The 19,912-nt window shown below is 42.6% G+C and overlaps 1 protein-coding gene across 1 annotated transcript in view; it reads right to left on the bottom strand.

Annotated features, from left to right (window-relative positions):
* Window positions 1–19,912, bottom strand: part of MYO5C (myosin VC) — a 483,348-nt gene that overhangs the window by 106,448 nt on the left and 356,988 nt on the right. Inside the window, exons 26-28 of the mRNA XM_073568417.1 lie at window positions 16,118–16,211; window positions 2,782–2,845; window positions 2,501–2,581 (exon numbers count right to left, since the gene is read on the bottom strand). Of these exons, the coding sequence (XP_073424518.1) occupies window positions 2,501–2,581; window positions 2,782–2,845; window positions 16,118–16,211 (239 nt within the window). The remainder of the gene's footprint in view (window positions 1–2,500; window positions 2,582–2,781; window positions 2,846–16,117; window positions 16,212–19,912) is intronic.

Below are 19,912 nucleotides of genomic sequence, written 5' to 3'. Positions count from 1 at the left end.
AAAATGAATTTATTGGGGAATATTTTTTTTTTTTACTAATTTATTTGGCGATTTTTTTAAAATTATTTTTACACTTTTTTTTAATTTTTTTTTTACTTTATTACATAGTCCCAGGTGGGACATCACTGTCCTGTGACAGATCGCTGATCTGTTACATCACAGATCACTGTGACAGATCAGCAATCTGTCACAGGCATTGAAGAAGACTTCCTCTTGCCTGCGCTTTGCAGGCACTGAGGAAGCCAGCTTCCTGCAGGCCCCCGAAGGCCCCCGTCGCCATCTTGGATTCGGGGGCCTGGAGGAAAGGAGCCCCCCGCAGCAGCGCTGCACATTGCGCTGCCGTGGGGGGCTCAGGGAAGCACGGAGGGAGCCCCCTCCCTGCCGATGCTTCCCTTTAACTCCCGGTACACCGCGATCGTGTTTGATCGCAGTGTGCAAGGGGTTAACGTGTTGGGGGCGGCCCGACACATTGTGCCGGGTGTCAGCTGTGATAATCAGCTGACACCCGGCCGCGATCAGCGGCGCTCACCACGTGGGCGCCGCTGATCGCGGTAGACGTACTATCCCGTCCATGGGCATAGGGGCCCGGGTCCCATGGACGGGATAGTACGTCTCATGTCAGGAAGGGGTTAAAACCAGCACCCCCTGACATATTGAAAACTTCTGTCAGGTAGTTTATTAACCATTCAGGTGATTTTCAGGAATTAATGCAAAGTGGTATAGTCGGAATGAAAAAATGTTTGTTTACCACTTAAATGTCGCTAACTTCTGATCTGACAGCTATAGCCGGGAGACTCTAAGGCCGCTATTTGGCCATGAACTGCTATGGCAAACATCAGGAACACACAATCATAATCTCGGTGTGTCAATTAGATTAAAGCGGAAGCTTTTAACCATTTTTCCGATGTAGTCACTTTTGACAGCAGCAACTAAGGGGTTAAACAGATATGGACGATGCAAACACTGATCGTTTGTGATACAGCAAGTTGTCAGCTATAGTGGACAGCCGACAGCTGCTGGATTGTCACCTGTATGGAGATGATATTCTCATATCTCAGGCCACTAAAAAGACGTATTGGCTGTCATTAAAGGGTTAAGAGATGACACCTCAATAAATAAGTGACACTATCTGGGGTTCATGTTGAGCTAACCCTCAGGGTATGTTTTCACGGTCAGTAAACGCTGCGGGTTGGACACTGCATACAGCTGCAGCGTCGAATCCGCGGAGTCCAAATGTTACAGCATACTGGAGATTTCATGAAATCCCATCTCCACTATGCGTGCAGGGACGCCTCCAGCTTCCCTAGGTAATCGGACATGCAGCGCGCGTCTTTCCAGACCGAAACATGCTATTTATCTTGCGGAGACGCTCCGTCTCCGCATGTCCAATGTATAGGACTTTGTGATTCCGCACGGTTCAATGAACACATGCGGAGTCACTGGCGTTCAAAAGCCGACAGCGCTTTGGACGGAGCGGACATGTGCTGCGTCCAAAGCGCTGCCAGACACTGACCGTGGAAACATACCCTTAGCTGTTGGGAAAGACTGCGGAGTTCTCCACTGGATTTTCAGATTAGGAAAGAGTTATTACGGTAAAAAATTCTACCCACCTAGAAGAAAATACCAACATGCAGAGAAAAAACTATTCACAAGTTTAGTATTTGAAGGAGAAAAATCTGCTGTAAATACTGTAGTGTTTGCAGGAAAAACGCTGCTTAAAAAACACATTTTTGTCACATTTTTTGTGCATTTTTAGTTTTCTTTTTATTTATTTTCCCATTCATTAGAACTGTTGAAAAATGCAGCAAAAATTGCATGACATGCTGCAGATTTGAAACCATTTAAAATCTGCAAGGAAAAAATAAGTAATGTGTGAATGATATTTCAGAGATCTCATTCACGATGCGTGTTTCTACATGACAAAAATGTAAGGAAAAACTGTATCACAACCCAACATATGCAAATACCGTTAGCGCATATGATGCTCTTCCTAGATGGTGAAAACCCACAAGTTTTTCAAGCAGAAACCTTTCCTGATGCATCTTTTTGCATGTTTTTTCAATGTTTTCTGAAGCGGATTGTAAACAACTTTTGTTGGCATTTTCTTAAGCATCTTGTGAGCATTTTTTATACCATTTTTTGGGAGTGATTGCAATGAGCAAAATGCAAGCATTTTTTAGGCGGAAATGCTCATAAAACACACCAAAACACACCAAAAGACATCTAAGTGTTTGGGGTTTTTTTTGCTTTCTCATTGACTTCCATTGTAAAGTATGGAACATCATATCATTTTTGGATACATGAAGCTATTAAAAAGCCTTCACTACTCTTTTAAGTCTTTTTTTTTTTCATAAAAATGTATAGGAGGATTATTTTGAATGTTTTTTGAGTGCATTTTTCAGGCCATTTTCAGAAAAGACCAAACCTGCTGAGAAAAAATGATGGAGTACATTCAAGTAAGACCATAGTTACCAGTAAGAAGTATTCCAAAATATCCTACCTAGTTGCTTTTTTTAAGCCTTCATAAGCAAACCAAAGTTCTCCATCTTCATTTATGTTCCCCAAATCTTCTTGCGCAAGTCTAAAAGAAGGTAGAAACAGAACACACAGAATTATCTGTACATTTAAAGAAAGCTGATTTAATCAGAAATTGTAGTGAAAGTTTGATTCTAATGAGAACATTAACATAAAAATCTCATTAGTAACTCTACTATTAATGCCAAAAACTGCACAGCTGCGGAGGAGTTGAGCAGCATATGAGCATGGTAAAAATGTTGATACCTGTTTTTAATATCTTCCACTTCAAAGCTATCCAAAAGCTGGCTGGCCATTTCAGACATCTTCTCTATAAGAAAACATAGTTAAAAGACAGTATACATAAATGGTTTAAAAAAAAAAACGTGTACATTATGTGCATGAGTATCATAAAATGCAATTCTACAGTAAAAAAGTTATTGCCTTTCATTTTTCATATTATCAAAATATTTCTGCAGATATGAACCACATGAGCAGTGAATTCAACTTATGGGTTGGGGCCAGAGAAATATACCGTAGGTCTAATTTACAAGTCCCATTTCTGTATGTGAATCTCCTTATACCCTTATCCACCCAGATCAGCAAATACAATTACATAAACTGGACACAAAAAGCAGCAGGACTTCTCTTCTTAATATACAGAGAAAGCTGCGCTCTGCGGGAAAGAGTACAACTCTGTAAGATTCAGAGGAACACTTACCATCCTAAACTGACAGATTGAACACGTTTTCTTCATTTCCCACCAAAGATAACGGTGCAAAGTAAAGGGAACCTTTAAGTGGCAGGAATGCAATATGAGACTCCTAATAAGGCGTTTAATGCCCCTTTACTATACCTCAATGTTGCTGCTGTGTGTAAAAATGATATTTAATCCAGGTACCTGGACTAGTCCAGCATCACTGTCACTTATCCTAAGCAGTGCGCTGGTATCATGCCCACAGATGCATGACTGACATCCCAGAATGTACATGGAGGAGGAGAACAGGAACTTCTTCTAGCACATGTTATGATTTCAGCACACTGCTTGGATAAGTGACTGGGGTCTCAGACTAGTTCATGTACATGTTTGCCAGGATTACACATTATTTGTACACACTGCAGTACAGCTTAGGTATAAGAAGGAATCATTAACATGGTTAATGGGTGGCTGATAAAGTGCTCCTACATACATTATAGGGGTATGGGGTAAATCTGCTAGACAGGTTTTCTTTATGGAATTGATGGCAACTGATTAGACATAGAAAAAGACAACCATATGCTATGCACTCAAAGAGTTATATAGGTCAATGTAACAAAAATGTTATCTTCCATTTCCTAGCAGGCACCAATGGTATCTAAAAATGATGATGGTTCAGAGCTGGAAAAGTGCAGGAGCCTGTTGGTTTGTTCTTTACTGATGTGTATTGCAAAAAATCTCTAACATGCTCCTTGAATCTGCAGTATTTTGTTCATCCCTGCCTTAAGGGAACCTGTCATCAGATTCATGCTGCCTAGCTTGAGGAAGAGGAGAAAACCTGAAACAGGTGCAGACCCTCTGAATGCCTGAACGGCAACTGTTCGCTGGAGTGGAGAGAATCATGATCTACACCAAATTTACTGAACTGAGATCACTGCAGTGAACATGGTGATTGGAAACTGTTATATGATTATGTTCAGAAAAACTATTCTGCATACTGGAAATTAAAATGTAACTTTTATAAATGAAGCATTGAAGAAAGTTCAGGTGTGTTTTGCCATTTTTCTATAACGCATATTGTATGGCAGTTACGGGAAAAACTGCATTTTGGTATCATTCACACAAGGTGTAACGACACTGGAATCAGGGCTGTTTTTTCCCTTTGTTTGACTGATCCACAGCCATAAAGAATCGGAGTCTGGCTGCCCGACTGCAGCCAGGTATGTTATACTGTAAACAGCTGTTTTGTTTCAGAGTAAACATAATGTAACACTAGTAGGTGTGCACCAACTGCGCCATATGGCAGGCTTACCTTAACCCCTTAATGTCTATGGACGTGCAGAGTCCGTCATGGCAGGAGGTAACTTCCCGCACCATGACGGACTCTGCCCGTCCTGCCTTTGAACTGTCACTGCGTGTAAACACACAGTTTCAGTTCAGTGCCGACAGCTGTCTATGACAGCTGAGAGGCACAGCAAGGGGGGCAGGGACCCTTGCACTCGGTCCCTGCACCCACAGAACTGTGATTGGTCAGTCAATCTGACAGACCAAACACAGCAGGGATGAGCAGGAGAGGCTGAAATTTGAGCCTCTCCTGCCCTATATTAGTGTGGAGCTCAGCGCTGCAGTGGCTGAGCGTCCTGCACTGACAGCTAGAAGCTGAGCCCCCACTGCCCCTGGCTGTTAACCCCCTCACTTCTGCGATCGAGCGTGATCGCAGCATTCAGAGGGGGAGGCAGAGGGTAGGGGGCTCCCTCTGCCTCAGGTCAGCGTCCCCGCGGTGTAATTGCGGGGCCCGACCTGTGCCATGATGACGCGGAGGTGTCATGACAACCTCTGGGTCATTTACCTACTGAAAGCTGGTGAGACCATGCTCACAGCAAGGTGTCAGCAGCTCTCAGCATTGGTATAATGCATTACAATGCTGGAGCATTGCAATGTATTATACCTAAAGTCAAAGCGAAAGTGAAAGTCCCATAAAGGGACAAAGTAAAAAAAAAACATTTTTTTTTTTAAATATGTAAAAAAAATATTTAAAAAATTCCCTAAAAATTACACATTTTTATGTTACAAAATAAAATAAACAAAAACATACACGTTTGGTATTGCCACGTCCCTAAAAATCCCATCTATAAAAGTGTCACCCTAGTTAATCCCTGCAGTGAATGCCGTAAAAAAAACACAAAAAAGTAGCAAATTATACTTTTTCCAAGCGGTATCATCATACCGCTTGGAAAAAGTGCAATAACACACGATCAAAAAAATGGATATAAATAAACATGGTACCGCTGAAAACGTCATCTTGTCCCGCAAAAAACGAGCTGCCATACAGCAAATAAAAAAGTTATAGCTCGTAGAAATACAAAAATATTTTTTCTATAAAAGTTTTTATTGTGTAAAAAACGCCAAAACATAAAAAAGCGATATACATGAGGTATCGCTGTAATCGTAGTGACCCGAAGAATAAAGCTGCCTTACTAATTTTACCACATGCGGAACGGAGGGGAAAAAAAAAAGCATTCCTTGCTGGTTTCTGTTCATTCAAAAAATGAACAGAAAAATCAGAATAGAAAGTGATCAAAAAACCGTATGTGCCCGAAAATGGTACCAATAAAAACGTCAGCTCTTCCCACAAAAATCAAGCCTGCACATGACTCTGTCAGCCAAAATATGGAAAAATTATAGCTCATTAAAGATCATTTTTGTGGAAAAAAATATGAATTTTTAATTTTCACAGCTCTGCGTTATAAACTTCTGTGAAGCAATTGGGGGTTCAAAGTGCTCACCACATATCTAGATAATCTCCATGGGGGATCTAGTTTCCAAAATGGGGTCACTTGTGGGGGGCTTCTACTGTTTTGGCACATCAGGGGTTCTGCAAACGCAATGATGCCCGTAGAACATTCCATCAAAGTCTGCATTCCAAAACGGTGCTCCTTCCCTTCTAAGCTCAGCCATGCGCCCAAACAGTGGATCCACCCCACATATGGGGTATCAGCGTACTCAGGACAAATTGGAAAACAACAGTTGGGGTCCTATTTCTCCTGTTACCCATGGTAAAATAAAAATTTTGGGGCAAAAAGATCATTTTTGTGGAAAAAAAGTTTTTATTTTCATGGCTCAACGTTATAAACTTCTGTGAAGCACTTGGGGGTTCAAAGTGCTCAACACACATCTAGATAAGCTCCTTAGGGAGTCTAGTCTCCAAAATGGGGTCACTTGTGGAGGGTTTCCACTGTTTAGGCACATCAGGGGCTCTCCAAATGCGACATGGTTCCGATCTCAATTCCAGCCAAAAAAGTCAAATGGCACTCGTTCCCTTCCGAGCTCTGCCATGCACCCAAATAGTAATTTACCCCCACATATGGGGTATCATCGTACTCAGGACAAATTGCACAATAACTTTTGGGGTCCTGTTTCCCTTGAGAAAATAAAAATTGGGGGTGAAAAGATCATTTTTGTGGAAAAAATGATTTTTTATTTTTACATCTCTACGTTATAACCTTCTGTGAAGCCCTTGGGGGTTCAAAGTGCTCAACACACATTTAGATAAGTTCCTTTGGGGGTCTAGTTTCCAAAATGGAGTCACTTATGGGGGGTTTCCACTGTTTAGGTTCATCATGGGCTCTCCAAACGCGACATAGTGTCCGCTCTTGTTTCCAACCAATTTGACATTCAAAATCTCAAATGATGCTTCTTCCCTTCTAAGCACTGCCTATTGGTCTTCCTCCACACATGGGGTATTGGTGTACTCAGGAGAAATTGCACAACAAATATTGTAATTCATTTTCTCCTGATACCCTTGACAAAATAAAAAAAATTGTGTCCAAATAAAAATTTTTGGGAAAAAAGTTAAATGTTCATTTTTTCCTTCCTCATTGCTTCAATTCTTGTGAAGTACCTAAACGGTTAATAAACTTCTTGACTGTGGTTTTGAACACCTTGAGGGGTGCAGTTTTTAGAATGGTGTCACTTTTGGGTATTTTCTGTTATATTGACCCCCCCAAACCGACTTCAAATGTGAGGTGGTCCCTAAAAAAATAGTTTTGCAAGTTTTGTTGGAAAAATGAGAAATTGCTGGTCAACTTCCAACCCTTATAACTTCCTAAGAAAAAAAAAATTTGGCTCCAAAATTGTGCTGAAGTAAAGTAGACATGTGGGAAATGTTATTAACTATTTTTTGTGACATATGTCTCTGATTTAAGGGCATAAAAAAATCAAAGTTTGAAAATTGCAAGATTTTAACATTTTTTGCCATATTTCCATTTTTTTCATAAATAAACGTGTCATATCGAAGAAATTTTACCACTACCATGAAGTACAATATGTCACGAAAAAACAATGTCAGAATCAGCGGGATCCGTTGAAGCGTTCCAGAGCTATAACCATATAAAGTGACAGTGGTCCGATTTCAAAATTAAGGCCTGGTCTTTAACCTACAAAATGGCTTGGTCGTTAAGGGGTTAAGAGGGGGCGTGACCAAGTGTCTAACGGGTCTTCAGTAGGGCCTGAAGGTGCGGATAGGCTGGGCTGCCAGTAGACACCAGGTACCACTCGAGGAAAGTCCACGGGACTGTAGCAGTTGACCTGAGGGTCATAGGCGTGGGTAAGAGATAGAGGAGGGCAAGACAGAAGAGCAGCCAGACAATCCGAGGTCAGGGCAGGCAGCACGGGTTCACAATATAAAACCGGAGTCAAGGATGGAGAAGTCAAACAAGGTGGGTAAATAGGCCAGGTCATTAATGGGAGTCAGAATAAACAGGTACTTGTTTTTTGTGTTTTTTTTTTTCATAAACAGGTACAAACAAGCTAGCAACCAACGGCAAGGAATGGTGGAAGGAGCTGCCTAATATAGACTCTGCTGGTACTGGATAGGCCAGGGATCCTAATCTCTACAGGGCACAGCAGGGTTAAACTCCTGGAGAGACCTGCCACGCCACCCTGAAGCCAAATGGAAACAACATGCAGCATTGCTGAGGAGTGCTGCAAGAAGCAAACTCAGGGAGATTGCCTGAAACAAGGAGAATCTGCACGGTGACCACGGTGGGTAGGGCGGCGCTGAGGAGGCATGTGAGTTACCGCCATGACACATACTTTGAGAAGTTGACAGGCGCAAAATGGTCCTAAATCATCAAAGTGTATATGATAGTAGTAATATTTTTTTTCTATGACACAACATATTTCACAGAACTTTTCAACTCAGATGTTTAATGTAAAAATTTTGAAAAAGTCTGAAAGTTTTTGCACAACACAAGGTTGCCCAGAAATTTTGTGACTTTTAAGCATCTTGTTTTTGCTGCGTGGATTTGTCACAAACCCTGTAGCAATTACTGATGTCAGCAAAGGGAATAAGAATCCTGAAGTGTCATGTACACGTTGATTATTTGTGACTTGCAGATTTTGCGCAAATTCATATCTGCAGCATGTCAATTTTTTCTGCGCTTTTGTAGAGTTTTTTCACCCATTGACAAAAACGCTGTAAAAACACAGGTCTGAAAATTATTGCAGATTTGCTGCTTGCTTGCTGCTTTTTTTGTAGCGTTTTTTGCATGAGTTTTTAGAGAGCAGTGAATTCTATAGAGCTTTGCCTTTGGCTCTTTCCGATTGTCCAGGTAATCAGGGTAATGGGGCCTGAGGTTGTTGTCAGCAGTGTAGTGTCCAAAAACACAGCTGACATTAAGCCCTGGTGTTAGTACTGGAGAGATGTCTATTAGACACCCCCATTACTAACCCAGTACGTAAAAATAAAAAATAAAAAAACACAACATTTTTTTATTTAAATAAACACTTCCCCACTATACTAAAAAAGAATCTCGTCCAGTGAATCCTCCATACAAAGCCTATGGAGCCTCATTCTGAGGCTCCATAGTCTTTACAAACAACCACTTCCAGGTCACGAAACGCTGTCTGAGACCGGTAGGTTCTGAAGACTGGTGATATCAGTAACATTAGTTCCTACAAAAACAATGGAGTCAAAGTCCAGCAATATAGAATAAAATCAAAAAAGTTTATTGTATCAATACAACGCATAATAAATCAATAAAAAATCATAAAAAGTCAAAAGAAAAGGGCTCAGATGTATAGGACAGCATATCATCAAAAATATACCGGGGTTAGAGGATTATCTGCTCCTCTATCATAATAAAACCATGATTTTCATAGCAAATTTACATAAAGTGCTTAGTGCAATCAAGTCATAAGTGAGAAGATAATCACTGTAGTACCATCCATATATAATGTGTGCACATATGGCATACACAGATGCCACCCTTTTAATTGGACATGCCAGAGTATAGAAGTTTTACATGGATGCTACTACAGTGATCGTCTTCTCACTTATGACTTTTTTTTATTGCACTCGATAGGAACTATTTGTTAGTAATGGGTGTGTCTGACAAACACATCTCCATTGCTGACACCAGGGCTTGATGTCAGCTGTATTTTTAGACACTTTACAGCTGACTTCAACCCCAAGCCCTATGCACCAGGGTATCGGGAAGAGCCAAGGCGAAGCGTCAGAATTGGAGCATCTCATGTGATCCTCCACTTCTGGTGTGCCTACAGACTGGACAAGGCAACTGTTAGGTGGATTCATAACTGGCTTATTGATCGGACCCAAAGAGTGGTCATAAATGGCTGCACATCCAGTTGGAAGAATGTCTCAAGTGGGGTACCACAGGGCTCTGTCCTGTGCCCTGTATTGTTCAACATCTTTATCAACGATTTAGATGAAGGAATTGAGGGTAAACTGATTAAATTTGCTGATGACACAAAGCTGGGAGGGATAGCTAATACTAGAGAAGAGAGAGAGAGGATTCAAAAAGATATAAATATACTGGAGCAGTGGGCAGCAACTAACAGAATGGTTTTTAACAGGGAAAAATGCAAAGTATTACATCTGGGCAATAAAAATGAAAAAAGCATATACAGAATGGGAGGAATAGGGCTAAGCAACAGCACATGTGAAAAAGACTTGGGTATACTAATAGATCACAGACTGAATATGAGTCAACAGTGTGATACAGCAGCAAAAAAGGCAAATGCAATTCTAGGATGTATTAACAGAAGCATACAGTCTAGATCACGTGAAGTCATTATTGCCCTCTACTCCTCTTTGGTCAGACCTCATCTGGAATACTGTGTCCAGTTTTGGGCACCACATTTTAAAAAAGACATCAGCAAACTGGAGCAAGTTCAAAAAAGAGCGACCAGAATGGTGACCAGTCTGCAAACCCTGTCTTATGAGGAAAGGTTGCAGGATTTGGGAATGTTTAGCTTGCAGAAGACAAGACTGAGAGGAGACTTAATAGCGGTCTACAAATATCTCAAGGGCTGTCACATTGTAGAAGGATCATCTATATTCTCATTTGCACAAGGAAAGACTAGAAGCAATGGGATGAAACTGAATGGGAGGAGACACAGATTAGATATTAGAAAAAACTTTTTGACAGTTAGAGTGATCAATGAGTGGAACAGGCTGCCACGAGAAGTGGTGAGTTCTCCTTCAATGGAAGTCTTCAAACAGAGGCTGGACAGACATCTGTCTGGGATGATTTAGCGAATCCTGCTTTGAGTAGGGGGTTGGACCAGATGGCCCAGGAGGTCCCTTCCAATTCTACGATTCTATGATTCTATGGTATTTTTAGGCTAGGAAGGAACCAATAACCATGAACCTTGCAGCCTGATAATATCAGCATTTTTTCATTTATTTAACAATAAAACGCTGTCCAATAAGCTCCACGTGGTGCAATTTTGTAATATGTTGGGGGGTTCTGCAATAATGTCTGTCTGTCTAAAGAGGCATTTAAAAGTTTGGGCACCCCTGGTCAAAATAACTGTTGACGATGAAGTGATCTCCAAAAGGCATAACGTTAAAGATGACACATTTCCTTTGTATTTTAGGCAAATATATCTATAATATAACCGGGGGAGTGTCACTCTGAAGCCTTTATAGACTGCGCAAGCGCGACGCACCTGCGCAGTCTGGACCCAGAGTGACGCATCCCCAACAGAGTGACGCATCCCCCCCAGGAGATCGCGGTATGTTTAAGCACTGAACGCATGCCGCGATCTCCGCAACACCTTACCGAACCCAGTGTTGCTGTTACCAGCAGGGTCTTGCGCCTTCAGATGATGTGTGTTGTAGCGCCGGAATCGGCACCTGCGCAGTTCGCGCTTACTGCCGCCATTTTCTTGAAGACACACTGCAGTGTGTCTTCAAGAACATGGCGGCTGAAAGCGAGGACTGCGCAGGCGTCGAGTCCGGCACCGCAACACGCCCACTCCAGACATGACTCGACGCCTGCGCAGTCCGCGCTTACTGCCGCCATTTTCTTGAAGACACACTGCAGGCCCACAGAGTCTGAACAGCCCGGGGCCCTTGCTACCCTTAATCCACCCCTGGGTGAGGGTACCATACATACCAGGATAGGGATGAGGGGTGCAGCACATACCAGGATGGGAGACCATATACCATTAAAAATGTCCGCCACCCGGGCGTAGAACGGGTTCATAGCGCATATAAATATATATATATATATATATACACACACACACACACAGTGCCTTGTGAAAGTATTCAGCCCCCTGGAACTTTTCAACCTTTTCCCACATGTCATGCTTCAAACATAAAGATGCCAAATGTAAATTTTTGGTGAAGCATCAACAACAAGTGGAACACAATTGTGAAGTTGAATGAAATTTATTGGTTATTTTAAATTTTTGTGGAAATTCGAAAACTGAAAAGTGGGGCGTGCAATATTATTTGGTCCCTGTACTTTCAGCGCAATAAACTCACTCCAGAAGTTCATTGTGGATCTCTGAATGATCCAATGTTGTCCTACAGGCAGGTCCGTGATACTGTTGTGGAGAAGTTTAAAGCCGGATTTGGATACAAAATGATTTCCAAAACTTTAAACATCCCAAGGAGCACTGTGCAAGCGATCATATTGAAATGGAAGTAGTAACATACCACTGCAAATCTACCAAGACCCGGACGTCCCTCTAAACTTTCATCTCAAACAAGGAGAAGACTGATCAGAGATGCAGCCGAGAGGCCCATGATCACTCTGGATGAACTGCAGAGATCTACAGCTGAGTTGGGACAGTCTGTCCATAGGACAACAATCAGTCGTACACTGCACAAATCTGGCCTTTATGGAAGAGTGGCAAGAAGAAAGCCTTTTCTCAAAGATATCCATAAAAAGTGATGTTTAAAGTTTGCAACAAGCCACCTGGGAGACACACCAAACATGTGGAAGAAAGTGTTCTGGTCAAATGAAACAAAAATCCAACTTTTTGGCAACAATGCCAAACGATATGTTTGGCGTAAAGGCAACACAGCTCATCACCCTGAACACACAATCCCCATTGTCAAACATGGTGGTAGCAGCATCATGGTTTGGGCCTGCTTTTCTTCAGCAGGGAGAGAGAAGATGGTTAAAATTGATGGGAAGATGGATGGAGCCAAATACAGGACCAATCTTGAAGAAAACCTGTTGGAGTCTGCAAAAGACCTGAGACTGGGACGGAGATTTGGCTTCCAACAAGACAATGATCCCAAACATAAGGCAAAATCTACAATGGAATGGTTCACAAATAAACATATTCAGGTGTTAGAATGGCCAAGTCAAAGTCCAGACCTGAATCCAATCGAGAATCTGTGGAAAGAGCTGAAAACTGCTGTTCACAAACGATCTCCATCAAACCTCACTGAGCTCGAGCTGTTTGCCAAGGAAAAATGGGCAAGAATTTCAGTCTCTCGATGTACAAAACTGATAGCGACATACCCCAAGCGACTTGCAGCTGTAATCGCAGCAAAAGGTGGCGCAACAAAGTATTAAGGGGCCGAATAATATTGCACGCTCCACTTTTCAGTTTTTGAATTTCCACAAAAACTTAAAATAACCAATAAGTTGTTGATTCTTCACCAAAAGTGTACATTTGGTATCTTTATATTTGAAGCATGATATGTGGGAAAAGGTTGAAAAGTTCCAGGGGGCCGAATACTTTTGCAAGGCACTCAAGTCTTTTGCAAGTCTTTCAATTCTTGTTTCAGGGAATTTCATGCATGCTTCCTTGGAAAATTCCTCTAGTTTCCTAGTTCTGTGATATTCCTGGGTCGTCTTGCATGCGCTGTTATATTGATGTCTACCCACAGATTTTCAATGATGTTCAGATCAGGGGACTGTGAGGGGGTTTGTAAACCCTTCAGCTTGTGCCTCTTGAGGGTAGTCTATTGTAGATTTTGACTTGTGTTTAGGATCATTATCATTTGTAGAAGCCATCTTTTCAACTTCAGCTTTTTTACAGATGGTGTTATGTTTGCATCAAGAATTTGGTGAAATTTCATTGATCCATTCTTCCCTATACCTGTGAAATATTATTAGTGCTATTGGCTGCAACACAGCTCCCAAAGCATGTCTGATACACCCCAATGCTTAATGGTGGGTGGGATGTTATTTTCCAGAAAGTCTTTGCCCTTTTTTCTCCACACATAACTTTGGTCATTGAGGCCAAACAGTTCCATTTTAAACTCATTGGTTCACTGGACTTGTTTCCAAAAGGTATCAGGGTTGTTTAGATGTTCTTTTGCATACTTATGACCCTGAATTTTATGGTGAGAATGCATGAGAGGTTTTCTGATGACTTTTTCATGAAGGCCATATTTGTGCAGGTGACTCTGAACAGTAGAAGAATGTACCACTACTCCAGAGACAGATAAATCTTTCTGAAGGTCTTTTGCAGTTAAATGGTGGTTCAGATTTACCACTCTAGAAATCCTACGGCAGCTCTCACTGAAATTATGCTTGGTCTTCCAGACTTTATTTTGACCTCCACTGTTCCTGTTAACTGACATTTTTGTTAATTACTAGGGATGAGCGAATAGTTTTGCATAACTCATTATCCAAACAGCTATAGTGCTTACCGAATAGCTTCACCGGGAATCCGGATACCTGGAGCGCACCCAATAATTAGCTATTCGGTGCCGCAGCTGCATGTGTCGCGGCTGTATGACAGTCACAACACATGCATGGATAGTCTGTGTGTTGGGCTATCCATACACGTGTTGTAACTGTCACACAGCCGCGACACATGCAGATGTGGCACCGAACAGCTGATTATCGTGAGCTCTCCATGTATTCGTGTTCTCCATACAGCTATTTTGTAAAAGCTATAGCTATTTGGATAAGGAGGAAAGGGCACTTTGTTCCTTTTCCTGCTTTGTGGGTCTCAACCATTTTCAGAGTACTAGTCAGCTGCTTACAAGAACCCAAGGCTGCTGTTTTTTGGCACAAGGGTAGAGGAGGCTGGGTTTTTATAAAGCTGGGAAATTTGCATCATCTGGCCTTTCCTAATGTTTATAGTAAACAAGCCTTAAGGGCATGTCACACTAAGAGATATCGCTAGCAATATCGCTATAACTAGTGACGTTATAACGATATTGCTAGCGATATCTCTGTGTATGAGGACTGTTTCTCGTCGTCAGCTTCCTGTGGCGCTTCCTGCTGTGAGGACAAGCGACGCGTGGAGCCGGGCGGGAGGACGCAGGATCGCCTGGTGTGACAGGTAAGTAGCGATCCCCGTCCCCAGCGATGTCGCTGGTTAGATCTGCCTGTGTGGCAGCTCACTAGCGACCACTTAGCGATGTACCAGCGATCCTGACCGCGTCATATCGCTGGTCGGGATCGCTGGTACATCGCTAAGTGTGACAGTACCTTAAACCAAAACAGCCTAAGGTCTGAAACCTTGGTCAAAGTTATCTGAGCACACAAATATCCAAGGGTGCCCAAACTGTTGCATTGACCCATTTCCCTTTTTGCAATTTTTAAAACGAAAAAAAAATTACAATATATATTATTTTTATTTACCTAAAATGCAAGGGAAATGTGTCATCTTTAACGTTATGGCTTTTTAGAGATCATTTCATCTTCAAGTTGCTTAACTGTGCACAAAAACAATAATTTTGACCAGAAGTGCTGAAAGTTTTACTTGCCATTGTACATATCAAATGGTCGTCGAATTCAGCTGATTTCCTTCTAATGCGTACAAGGGCTATAATGTCCATTGAATGCTGTTGGACTGCATGTGCATTATAGTTACACTGAATAAAATATTTCTCACAAAAGGCTGATTTAAAGGGGATGGCCACTACTGTGCAAGAACTGCTTAACCCTAGAATGCATAACCCAGGCATTTTAGGCCCGGTCGCTTACTTTTTGCAAACAATAATTACAAAGTTGTGCATTTTTCATATCTTACTTTGCAATTTTGAAATAAACTTGTAAAAGCTTATTTATTTAAGTTCCTCCATATGATTTGTACAAGGGCCTAAAAGGCCTGGGTTATGCGAAAGTGTATATTTCAGAAATACACGTGTCTCATATCATAAAAACAATCTGTACTCCGGTCACACGGCAGCGGCATTGTAGAAATATCAGTGCTTCATTCTCGGCAGCTCATTTAACATCTTCAACCTGCTTCACTGTTGATATTAACAGTAATTTTGACCAGGGGTGCTCAAACTTCTACATGCCACTGTTATATGTCCGCCTGAATGCATATATATGTCTGTCTATTAATCTATTATCTATCTCGATCTAATATATTTCTCTATAGAAATCATTGCTGTCCAAAAAAAGCTAGAAAAAGGCAAGTAAAAAAATGCATGCTAAAACAAGGCAAAAATACCTGTTTTTTGCAGATGTTTTTCCTGCCAAGACAGGCAAAAATGAGGGGGGAGTGGCTGAACCCGTGCCGGTATCACCCCCTTGACTGAAACCCGAACAGCCATGGGAGAATAAAGTACACTATCTCCCCCGCAGCGTTCGGCTAAGTGCGGGCACCAATAGCGTTTTTTACAGGTTCTTTTTAACATTCAATCAAAACATGAGAGAAGACACATACCTCGCATTTCATGTTTTTGCAACTGTGCTTGGTTGTCAGTCTCCTTTATCTGGGTTTCAAGAACTTCAATTTGAGTTTTAAACTCTGGGATTTTCTGCACACAAAAAAAGAATAATATTATCAAGTAATAATCAGCTATTACTCCTAAAGTTTAGATCTTCAGGTTGTGTATATGGAGGGGATTATTTACTGAGTTCCGTGGCAGATCTGAATTTCAGAACACTGGAAAAATCAGGAGAAAACTTGCAGAAACTGTCATATTAGTTTTAGTTGCCTCAAGAAACGTTGAATGACAACTGAGATACATACTTTGTTTCCAGTAAAGGTATGAGCTGCTGTACCCTAAATATCTTGAGTTGTAGAGATGTCTTCAAATTTAAAGGGATTGTCCATTACTCCATTACTAAACAACCCCTGCTTCAGTGCCCCATATAAAGTAAAAAAGCAATTGATACTTCCCACAGCATTACTGTGATGCCAGAGCTGCTATTTCAAGAGCTACTATCCTCGGTGGTTGATGTGACTAAGTTGTGCAGCCATTCAGTGGCGACTGACAGGAAGCAGTGAATGGTTGCAGCCAATTAGCGCCCACTGACTGGCTGCAGTCATCACGTGACACCACTATGTCAGAAGACCTACCGAGAACAGAAGCACTGATATTTCCACAATGCTGCTGCTGTGTGAGCGGAATATCGATTGTTCTTATGATATGGGGCATTGAAGTGATTAAGCAGTTCTTGCTCAGTAGTGGACATCCCATTTAAATCAGTCTTTTGTGAGAAATATTTTATTCAGTGCAACCGTAATGCACATGCAGTGCAACTGCAGTCAATGGCCATTATAGCCCTAGTACACATTAGAAGGAAATCAGATGAACTCAACATCCATTTCATATATACAGTGGCATGTAAAACTTTCAACACCCTGGTCAAAATTATTGTTATTGTGAAAAGTTAAGCAAGTTGAAAAAGATGAAAAATCAAAGATGAAAATATATATATATATATATTTTTTTTTTTTGCATAAAATACAAAGAAAATGTGCCATATTTAACTTTAGCCCTTTTAGAGAACATTTCATCTTCAGCTTGCTTAAAGCCCTCGTCACACATAGCGACGCACCAGTGATCCCGACAACGATATGACATGGTCAGGATCGCTGGTGTGTCGCTACATGATCGCTGGTGAGCTGTCAAACAGGCAGATCTCACCAGCGATCAGAACCAGCGACGACGCGGGTAACAAGCACGCGTGCGTAGCTTAGTTACCCGCTGTGTACCTTGGATACCAGCTCCCAGCGTCTGCTTACAGCGCTGGAAGCTCGCTCATCGATAGTCTCCCGCTGCCACACGCAGCGATGCATGCTGGCCAACGGGAGACCAATGATCAAAAAACTGTCCTGGACATTAGAGCGCAATCAGCGATACCCGGCGGGGGGGGCAGGTCGCTGATACGTGTCCCACACAGCGAGATCGCTGGTGAGATCGCTGTTGCGTCACAAAACTTGTGACTCAGCAGCGATCTCGCTGTGTGCGGGGGCTTAACTGTTCACAATAGCAGTAATATTGACCAGGGGTGCCCAAACTTTTACATGCCACTGTATGAGGACCTCCTAACTACTCCCTAACTGATGAAGTTGGGGAAGAGAAAGATCTGACAGTTGGAAGTACAGCGTCCAAACCTTTTACTTTCCGGGGACATTAGCTGCCACGAAATACCTTTCTCTAGTCTCCCCAACTGACAGCACATGATATATTTTGTTATATAGTGGTGGTCACAGAGCACAGACCTCTGTTCTAACTTCTCTCCACCATTAAAGATCCAAGTCTTTCTTTGGCATATCTTTATCTTAGTTTTTTGGCCTTACAAGTTTTAAAATGTATTTTTTGTCTTCTGTTATGACTGCTAAGGCACATGGGTGGTGTACAAATCAGGCAGACAATTACCTGACCCTGACAGATCCCTGTTCAGACTAGGAAAAGCCTTCCTCTTACCCTGGTCTGTCCCAGCCTGGACGCGGAGGTTGGCACACTAAGGTAAGACAATGGTGCTTCCACTTTCACCTGCTTACCCTGAATGTCCTTAGCAGCTCCTAGTATAGCTAGAGAAACAATTCTCTAAGGAATAAAGGAATTATACAGAAAATAGCTGCAATCAACATAAACTACAGCAAAGTGAATTAATCCAATAAAGACTATGACCAGCAAGAAACACCAACAGGTGAAAGTAGACTGCTCAAAAAAAATAATGGGAACACTTAAACAACAGAATATAACTCCAAGTGAATAAAACTTCTGTGAAATCAAACTCTCCACTTAGGAAGCAACACTGATTGACAATCAATTTCACATGCTTTTGTGCAAATGGAATAGACAACAGATGGAAATTATTGGCAATTATCAAGGCACACTCAATAAAGGAGTGGTTCTGCAGGTGGGGACCACAGACCTCATCTCAGTAACAATGCTTTCTGGCTGATGTTTTGGTCACTTTTGAATGTTGGTTGTGGTTTCACACTTGTGGTAGCATGAGACGGACTCTACAACCCACATAACTTGCTCAGGTAGTGCAGCTCATCCAGGATGGCACATCAATGTGAGCTGTGGCAAGAAGGTTTGCTGTGTCTGTCAGTGTAGTGTCCAGAGGCTGGAGGCGCTACCAGGAGACAGGCCCGTACACCAGGAGACATGGAGGGGGCCATAGGAGGGCAACAACCCAGCAGGACCACTAGCTTTGCCTTTGTGCAAGGAGGAACAGGAGGAGCACTGCCAGAGCCCTGCAAAATGACCTCCAGCAGGCCACAAATGTGCATGTGTCTTCACAAATGGTTAGAAACTGACTCCATGAGGATGGTCTGAGGGCCCAACGTCCACAGATGGGGATTGTGCTCACAGCCCAACACTGTGCAGGACGCTTGGCATTTACCACAGAACACCAGGATTGGCAAATTCGCCACTGGCGCCTTGAGCACTTCACAGATGAAAGCAGGTTCACACTGAGCACATGTGACAGACGTGACAGAGTCTGGAGACGCCGTGGAGAGCATTCTGCTGCCTGCAACATCTTTCAGCATGACTGCTTTGGCATTGGGTCAGTAATGGGGTGGCATTTCTTTGGAGGGCAGCAGGGTGTTGGGCTGTGAGCCCGTTACATTTAGAGATGTACCAGCGATCCCGACAACGATACGACCCGGTCAGGATCGCTGGTGCATTGCTAAATGGTCGCTTGTGAGGTGCCAAACATGCAGATGTCCCCAGCGACGCAGCAGCGATAAGCGATCCATCGGCAGTCGCTCTTACCTGTCACACAGCAGCGATGATGACTTCCGCCTGCGTCCATGCATCGCTAGTCGGCGCCAGCGGGACACCAACGGGACGCCAACAAGAAAGAAATGGCTCAGGACGTTCAAGCGCAAGCAGCGATATCCAGCGGAGGGGGGGCGATCGCAGGTACGTGTCACATGTAGCGAGATCACTAGCGATATTGCTAGTGTGGCGCCCCTGAGGCTCAGTCGCCACAGAGGTACTGCACCTTCTCCTAAGGTGTGGTGCCCCACCATCCAGGTAAGTTGGAGGCTCCTGACCATGCTCCAACACTCGCACCCCACACAACAGAGTAGTTCAGCAAAACTACATTGCGGCTCCTTGCTTAGAGAGAAGCAGAGCACCTTTGGTGGTTCCCTGCTTGGAACACTAGACGTGCTGGGAGGTGGGTGGAGTTTAGAATACATAAAAGAGCGGTACAGTTTAGGATTACAGATCAGTCAGTCGGTCAGTCAGACGGGGAGTCTGAGAGA

Source organism: Dendrobates tinctorius, unplaced genomic scaffold, assembly GCF_039654945.1.
Source record: "Dendrobates tinctorius isolate UK_male_01 unplaced genomic scaffold, ASM3965494v1 ptg000022l, whole genome shotgun sequence".
Classification (NCBI taxonomy): Eukaryota; Metazoa; Chordata; class Amphibia; order Anura; family Dendrobatidae; genus Dendrobates; species Dendrobates tinctorius.
The sequence above is the reverse complement of the archived record's forward strand: the minus strand, read 5'-3'. Positions and strand labels throughout refer to the sequence as shown.